This window comes from Anomalospiza imberbis, unplaced genomic scaffold (genome assembly GCF_031753505.1).
Source record: "Anomalospiza imberbis isolate Cuckoo-Finch-1a 21T00152 unplaced genomic scaffold, ASM3175350v1 scaffold_146, whole genome shotgun sequence".
Taxonomy (NCBI): Eukaryota; Metazoa; Chordata; class Aves; order Passeriformes; family Viduidae; genus Anomalospiza; species Anomalospiza imberbis.
The window spans coordinates 19,966-28,603 of record NW_027099781.1 but is presented as its reverse complement, the minus strand read 5'-3'; the positions used below and the strand labels follow the sequence as shown (position 1 = coordinate 28,603).

At 59.3% G+C, this 8,638-nt stretch overlaps 1 protein-coding gene across 1 annotated transcript; it reads right to left on the bottom strand.

The window, feature by feature from the left end:
• Positions 1-3,181: 3,181 nt before the first annotated feature.
• Positions 3,182-7,335, bottom strand: LOC137466171 (histone H3.3A). Its single transcript, XM_068178022.1, has 4 exons — positions 7,185-7,335; positions 6,537-6,680; positions 4,856-5,009; positions 3,182-3,342 (listed from the first exon to the last, which is right to left on the bottom strand). The coding sequence occupies exons 2-4, from the start codon at positions 6,662-6,664 to the stop codon at positions 3,214-3,216; spliced, it is 411 nt and encodes a 136-aa protein (XP_068034123.1). The 5' UTR covers positions 6,665-6,680; positions 7,185-7,335; the 3' UTR covers positions 3,182-3,213.
• Between the last annotated feature and the right edge of the window lie 1,303 nt (positions 7,336-8,638).

Sequence of the window (8,638 nt, the reverse complement as noted above, 5' to 3'; positions counted from 1 at the left end):
GGACACGGGGATGTGGGGACACCGGGATTTGGGGACATTGGGATTTGGGGACACTGGGATTTGGGGGACACCGGGATTTGGGGACACCGGGATTTGGGGACATTGGGATTTGGGGACACGGGGATTTGGGGGACACCGGGATTTGGGGACACCGGAATTCGGGGACACCGGGATTTGGGGACACTGGGATTTGGGGACATTGGGATTTGGGGACACCGGGATTTGGGGACATTGGGATTTGGGGACACTGGGATTTGGGGACATTGGGATTTGGGGACATTGGGATTTGGGGACACTGGGATTTGGGGACACTGGGATTTGGGGACATTGGGATTTGGGGACACTGGGATTTGGGGACATTGGGATTTGGGGGACACTGGGATTTGGGGACATTGGGATTTGGGGACACCGGGATTTGGGGACACGGGGATTTGGGGACATTGGGATTTGGGGACACTGGGATTTGGGGACACGGGGATTTGGGGACACTGGGATGTGGGGACACCGGGATGTGGGGACACTGGGATTTGGGGACATTGGGATTTGGGGACACCGGGATTTGGGGACATTGGGATTTGGGGACACGGGGATTTGGGGACATTGGGATTTGGGGACACGGGGATTTGGGGACACCGGGATTTGGGGACACCGGGATTTGGGGACACGGGGATTTGGGGACACTGGGATGTGGGGACACCGGGATGTGGGGACACCGGGATTTGGGGACACCAGGATGTGGGGACATTGGGATTTGGGGACACCGGGATGTGGGGACATTTGGGGACACTGGGATGTGGGGACACGGGGATGTGGGGACAGGGGGGTGACACGGAGCTGGCTGTGAGGGGACATTTTTTGGGGGGTCTGGTGCTGTCCCCTCCCGGGGAGGGCTGGCGCTGATCCCGGCCCAGCTGCCACGTCTGGGCCGCGGGGACAGCGGGGACAGCGGGGGAGGGCCGGGGATCTGCCGAGCGACCGGGGCAAGAAAAATACAAATTGGATTTTTACAATCGAAATCAGCCCTGATTTTTTTTTAAAATAATAATAAAAATCGGATTTTTAAAGTCTAAATCCTGACATTTTTTAGCGTTTAAAAATATGGATTAAAAAAAAAAATCATCAAAGTCCTATCCTAAATATGGAAAGTTGGATTTTTCAGCCAAAGTCCTCTCTGCTTTTAATACTAAAAAATGGATTTTAAAATAAAAATTCCTTCTAATTTTTTAGTATTAAAAATGGGGTGTTTATATAAAAATCCCCTCTACTTTGAATATTAAAAAATTGGATTTTTTTAAATTCAAAATCCCCTTTATCTTTAATATAAAAATCGCATTTTAAAATTCAAAACCCCCTCTGTTTTTAATATAAAAATCGGATTTTTTTAACCGAAACCCCCTCTGTTTTTAATATAAAAATCACGTTTTTTAACCGAAACCCCCTCTTTTTTTAAACACCATGAAATTTCGGATTTCCCGATCCCAGCCCCGTCCGTTTCCGACGTTAGCCCGGGATTTTCCCACGGGACCCCCCCCCAATTTTCCCCGGTTTCGGAGCCAAGGGAGGAAAATTCCCACCCCCGGACCCCCCCCGCCCCTCCCCCCCCCCTCGCCGGGGCCGCCCCTCCCCCCTAATCCCGATGATCCCGATTTGGCCCGGGATAATCCCCGCCCCTCCCCCCCGCGCCAGCCCAACCCCCCCCGGGCCGAACTCGGGGAGAAATCCCGGGGAGCCCCCAAAAATTCCGCGGGAATTCCGCAGAGATCGGGGATTTTCCCGGGACTCGCCGGATTCCGGCACGGTGGGAGGCCACGCCCACCCCAATTAACCCCCCCATTCCATAATTAACCCCCCCATTCCTTAATTAACCCCCCCATTCCTCAATTAACCCCCCCATTCCTCAATTAACCCCCCCATTCCTTAATTAACCCCCCATTCCTTAATTAACCCCCCCATTCCTTAATAACCCCCCCATTCCATAATTAAACCCCCCATTCCATAATTAACCCCCCCATTCCTTAATTAACCCCCCCATTCCATAATTAACCCCCCCCATTCCTTAATTCACCCCCCCCATTCCATAATTAACCCCCCATTCCTTAATTAACCCCCCCCATTCCGTAATTAACCCCCCATTCCATAATTAACCCCCCCATTCCTTAATTAACCCCCCATTCCTTAATTAACCCCCCCATTCCATAATTAACCCCCCCCATTCCTTAATTAATTAAACCACCCCACCACCACCACCACTCCCGGAATTTTGGGATAAAGGGCGGGAATTTGAGGAGCGCCCAAAAATTCCGCGGGAATTCCGCAGAGATCGGGGATTTTCCTGGGACTCGCACATGGTGGGAGGCCACGCCCACCTTAATTAACCCCCCCCCCCATTCCCTAATGAATTAATTCCACTCCCAGAATTTTGGGATAAAGGGCGGGAATTCGGGGATTCCCAAAAATTTGGGTGGAATTCTCAGGGAATCAGGGATTTCTTCCCGGATATTGGGAAGGTGGGGAAGCCACGCCCGCCTCAATTAACCTCCCGTTCTTAATTAACCCCCCCCCCATTCCCAAAATGTTGGGATAAAGGGCGGGAATTTGAGGAACCCCCCCCCAAAATTTGGGTGGAATTCTCAGGGAATCTGGGATGTTCCTGGGATTTTTTTTTTTTATTCCGGCACAGTCGGGGTCACAGCGCCCCCCCCCTGCCCCCGAATTCCCCCTTTTTGCCCCCAAAACCACGCGTAGCAAACCGGGAATTCCCAAAATACCGGACATCCCAGGAAAAAAAAAAAAACAACAAACAACAAAAAAGGGGGAAACCACCCCAAAAAAAAAAAAAAAAAAAAAAACCCGGAATCCTCGGGAATTTTGGTGTCCCCGCCCCTGGGATTCTGGGGTGAAAGTCGGGGATTTGAGGAACCCCAAAAATCCGTGAGGAACCCCAGAGGAGCCCGGAATTTCTGCGGGATTTTCTCTTTATTCCGACAGCCCGGCACCACCCCGAAATTCCCACGTTTTCCCCCATCCCAAAATCCCCCCTTTTCCCCCCAAAACCGCGCGTAGAAAACCGGGGGGCGCCCCCTCCCCGCCCCCCCCTCCCCCCGAGCGTACAAAAAAAGGAGGAATTCGCCCCAAAAAGCCGCGGGGGAGGGGGGGTGGGGGTGGGGGGTAATTCCCGGGATTTCCCCGGATTTGCCCCGGATCCGTGGGAATTCAGGCGCGCTCGCCGCGGATCCGCCGCGCCAGCTGGATGTCCTTGGGCATGATGGTGACGCGCTTGGCGTGGATGGCGCACAGGTTGGTGTCCTCGAAGAGCCCCACCAGGTACGCCTCGCTGGCCTCCTGCGCAGGCGGGACACGGGTGAGGGACAGGGGAGGGACAGGGGAGGGACAGGGGAGGGACAGGGGAGACAGGTGGGACACAGGTGGGACACAGGTGAGGGACAGGTGAGGGACAGGGGAGAGGTGGGACACAGGTGAGGGACAGGGGAGGGACAGGGGAGAGGTGGGACACAGGTGAGGGACAGGGGAGGGACAGGGGAGAGGTGGGACACAGGTGAGGGACAGGGGAGGGACAGGGGAGAGGTGGGACACAGGTGAGGGACAGGGGGAGGGACAGGTGAGGGACAGGTGGGACACAGGTGGGACACAGGGGAGAGGTGGGACACAGGTGAGACAGGTGAGGGACAGGGGAGAGACACACAGGTGAGGGACAGGTGAGACACAGGTGAGAGACAGGTGAGACACAGGTGAGAGACAGGTGAGACACAGGTGAGGGACAGGGGAGGGACAGGTGAGACACAGGTGGGACAGGTGAGAGACGGGTGAGACAGGTGAGAGACAGGTGAGAGACAGGTGAGAGACAGGTGAGGGACAGGGGAGAGGTGAGACACAGGTGGGACAGGTGAGACACAGGTGAGGGACAGGGGAGGGACAGGTGGGACACAGGCGGGACACAAGTGAGGGACAGGGGACACAGGTGAGGGACAGGTGAGACAGGTGAGACAGGTGAGGGACAGGGGAGACAGGTGAGAGGTGAGACACAGGTGGGACACAGGTGAGGGACAGGTGAGGGACAGGGGAGACAGGTGAGGGGCAGGTGAGGGACAGGGAGACAGGTGAGGGACAGGCGGGACAGGTGAGACACGTGAGGGACAGGGGAGGGACAGGTGAGAGAGGTGAGAGACAGGTGAGAGACAGGTGAGACAGGTGAGGCACAGGTGAGAGGTGAGAGACAGGTGAGAGAGGTGAGACACAGGTGAGAGGTGAGACACAAGTGTGACACACGTGAGATACAGGTGAGACGGGTGACAGGTGTGACACAGGTGAGACACCTACAGGTGACACAAATGACATCAATGGTGCTCTGGAAGCGCAGGTCGGATTTGGGCTGTCACTGTCAGTTCCCAGGTGTGCCCAGGTGTGCCCGGGTGTGCCCTCACCTGTCCCAGGTGTGTCCCAGGTGTGCCCTCACCTGTCCCAGGCGTGTCCCAGGTGTGCCCTCACCTGTCCCAGGTGTGTCCCAGGTGTGCCCTCACCTGTCCCAGGTGTGTCCCAGGTGTGCCCTCACCTGTCCCAGGTGTGCCCAGGTGTGTCCTCACCTGTCCCAGGTGTGTCCCAGGTGTGCCCTCACCTGTCCCAGGTGTGTCCCAGGTGTGCCCTCACCTGTCCCAGGTGTGTCCCAGGTGTGCCCTCACCTGTCCCAGGTGTGCCCAGGTGTGTCCTCACCTGTCCCAGGTGTGTCCCAGGTGTGCCCTCACCTGTCCCAGGTGTGCCCAGGTGTGTCCTCACCTGTCCCAGGTGTGTCCCAGGTGTGCCCTCACCTGTCCCAGGTGTGTCCCAGGTGTGCCCTCACCTGCAGGGCGCCGATGGCGGCGCTCTGGAAGCGCAGGTCGGTCTTGAAGTCCTGCGCGATCTCCCGCACCAGCCGCTGGAACGGGAGCTTCCGGATCAGCAGCTCCGTGGATTTCTGGTAGCGCCGGATCTCGCGCAGCGCCACCGTGCCGGGGCTGGGGGCGGGGACACAGACCTTGGGCACACCTGCGGGGCCGCCCCGGCGCCCACCCGGGTCCCCGGCACCCACCTGGGTCCCCTCACCTGTCCCTGGGTCCCCTCACCTGTGCCTGTCACCCACCTGGGTCCCTGTGACCCCTCTGTGTCCCCTCACCTGTCCCAGTGCCCCCAGTGCCCCCCAGTATCCCCAGTACCCCCAGTATCCCTGGTGTCCCCAGTGTCCCCAGAATCCCCAGTTACCGGTAGCGGTGCGGTTTCTTGACGCCGCCCGTGGACGGCCAGTACCCCCAGTATCCCCGGTGTCCCCAGTATCCCCCAGTACCCCCCAGTGTCCCCAGTGTCCCCAGTATCCCCAGTGTCCCCCAGTGTCCCCAGTACCCCCAGTTTCCCCCCAGTATCCCCATTTACCGGTAGCGGTGCGGTTTCTTGACGCCGCCCGTGGACGGCCAGTACCCCCAGTATCCCCCAGTATCCCCAGTATCCCCAGTGTCCCCAGTACCCCCCAGTGTCCCCAGTACCCCCAGTATCCCCCAGTATCCCCGGTATCCCCAGTACCCTCAGTGTCCCCCGTGTCCCCAGTTACCGGTAGCGGTGCGGTTTCTTGACGCCGCCCGTGGACGGCCAGTACCCCCAGTATCCCCAGTACCCCCCAGTATCCCCAGTATCCCCAGTGTCCCCCAGTACCCCCCAGTGTCCCCAGTACCCCCAGTATCCCCGGTGTCCCCAGTACCCCCAGTATCCCCCAGTATCCCCGGTATCCCCAGTACCCCCAGTGTCCCCAGTGTCCCCAGTTACCGGTAGCGGTGCGGTTTCTTGACGCCGCCCGTGGACGGCCAGTACCCCCAGTATCCCCAGTACCCCCAGTGTCCCCCCAGTATCCCCGGTGTCCCCAGTACCCCCCAGTGTCCCCCCAGTACCCCCCAGTATCCCCAGTATCCCCGGTGTCCCCCAGTACCCCCAGTGTCCCCAGTATCCCCAGTACCCCCAGTTTCCCCCCCAGTACCCCCCAGTGTCCCCAGTACCCCCCAGTGTCCCCAGTATCCCCCAGTGTCCCCAGTACCCCCTGTGTCCCCAGTACCCCCAGTTTCCCCCCAGTATCCCCAGTTACCGGTAGCGGTGCGGTTTCTTGACGCCGCCCGTGGACGGCCAGTACCCCCAGTACCCCCCAGTATCCCCGGTGTCCCCAGTACCCCCAGTGTCCCCAGTACCCCCCAGTATCCCCCAGTGTCCCCCCAGTGTCCCCAGTTACCGGTAGCGGTGCGGTTTCTTGACGCCGCCCGTGGACGGCCAGTACCCCCAGTACCCCCAGTATCCCCCAGTACCCCCAGTATCCCCCAGTATCCCCAGTACCCCCCAGTATCCCCCAGTATCCCCAGTGTCCCCAGTATCCCCCAGTATCCCCATTGTCCCCAGTGTCCCCAGTTTCCCCCCAGTATCCCCAGTACCCCCAGTGTCCCCCAGTACCCCCAGTGTCCCCCCAGTGTCCCCAGTACCCCCAGTTTCCCCCCAGTGTCCCCAGTTACCGGTAGCGGTGCGGTTTCTTGACGCCGCCCGTGGACGGCGCGCTCTTCCGGGCGGCCTTGGTGGCCAGCTGCTTGCGCGGCGCCTTGCCGCCCGTGGACTTCCGAGCCGTCTGCTTGGTGCGGGCCATCCCGGGCCGTCACAGCCTGCCTGCCACGCGAGCGCGCCGGGAACGCCGGGGGAGAGAAAAGCGGGGCGACAAACGGGAAAAACGGGGAAAAACGGAAAAAAAAAAAAACCGGCCGACCGGGCGGGAGCCGCGCGCGGCCTAGGCGACTACAACTCCCATCAGCGCCCCGCGCGCCGCATCACCTGACCGCTTCCCGCCCCGAAGCCTGATTGGCCGAGCGCGACGCCCGCGCTGCCCACGAACTACCGCGCCCAGAATCCTCCGCGAGGCCCCCGCTGGTTCGCCCGGGCGGCGGCGCTCGTGCGCCGCGCCTTTGACGGACGCGCCTCGCGGCCAATCACGCCCCGGCCCCGTGGCCAATCAGCGCGCGGCACCGCACGGAAGGCGGGACTAAGGGGAAGCGTCTCCTCAGGCGACCCCGGCCCCCCCCCCCCCCCCAACCACCCGGCGCACCGGAGCCTTCCCGGTACTTCCCCCCGCCACCCCCACCACCCCGGCACCGACGCCGCGCTCCCGGTACCTGCGAGCGGCGCTGGCGGCGGCGCTGGAGACGTGCGGGTGCCGCGGTGCAGCTGCGGCGGCTTCGATCTCCCCCTTCCCGCCTTTCCCGGCAGAAAATGGCGGGTCCCGGCTGAGGGCGGTTCCCGTCGTGCCCCGCGCGCGGCGGGGCGGGAACGGGCGGGGTCGGCTGAGGTGAGGCCGCGCCGCCATCTTGGGCGCCGCCATCTTGGGGGCCTTGAGGGCTTCTGTGTGTGTGTGTGTGTGGGGGATCCGGGTTTTTTTTTTTATTTTTCCGCCTCAGGATTCCGTAAATCCCGTAATTCCCGTGATTCCCCAGCTGCGGGGTGTTGGGTTTGGGGGTTTAAACTGGAGGACGGGGTCTGGGGGAGCTCGGAGCGAGGCTTTGCTGCCGTCATCGCTCCCTCAGGTCTCTCTTCCCGTGAAAACGCCCCGTGGATCCCCCACAAAAAAAACCCACAAAAGCGACCAAAACCGTCTCGGTTTTCCGCTTTTTATTCCCGAAAGGAGCAGTTCCACGATTTCATGTGTTTTGGGTTTTTTTTGGGTTAAATAAAGGAATCAAGTTTTGAAGAGCTTGGAGTGCGTTGATCCCAAAATCCCCTGAAACGACCCAAAATCCCCATAAACAACCCAAAATCCCCTGAAACGACCCAAAACCCAGCTCCATTTGCCATCCTTTTATTCCCAAAATGAACACTTCCACAATTCCATGCTGCCGCTTTTTAGGATTAAGCAAGAAAAGGGAATTTTGAAGAGCCTGGAAGGAGGCGCAGCCCTCATCCCTCCCTTTTCCCCTAAAAATCACTAAAAACCAAAAAAATAGCCCCAAACCCACCCAAATCGGGCTCAAATTTCCAATGTTTCATTCCCAAAAGGCCACGGAGCGATGGAGTGGGGGAGCGGAGAGCTAAGGAACGGGGGGACAACAAAAAAAAACGCGGATTTTCAGTGAATAAAAGAGTTTTTCCCCATTTTCCAGCCAGCCAGGGAGCGTCCCGCGGGAGGAAAATGCCAAAAAAAAGCCGATTTTGGCCCAAAACGGCGGCGGCGAAGGCAGCGAGGGGAAGGATTTGGGGGGTAAAAGGGGAATAAAAGGTTTTGGGGTGGGGTTCGGGGCGTCCTGGGGTGGGACGTGAAGGATTTGGGGCGGAATGAAATATTGGAATGCTTAGGGTGGGGGTCTGAGGGGTCTTGGGCGGAATTCGAGGGATTTGGGGTGAAATTTGAGAGTTTTGGGTGAGATTTGAGGGGTTTTGGGTGGAATGAAAGGATTTGGGGTGAAATTTTGGGATTTGGGGGGGGCTCTGGGGGTTTTGGGGGTGCTCTGGGGGTTCAGGGTGGGATTTGAGGGATTTGGGGTGAAATTTCGGGATTTTGGGTGGGCTCTGGGGGTTCAGGGCAGGATTTAAGGGATTTGGGGTGAAATGGGATTTTGGGTGGGCTCTGGGGGTT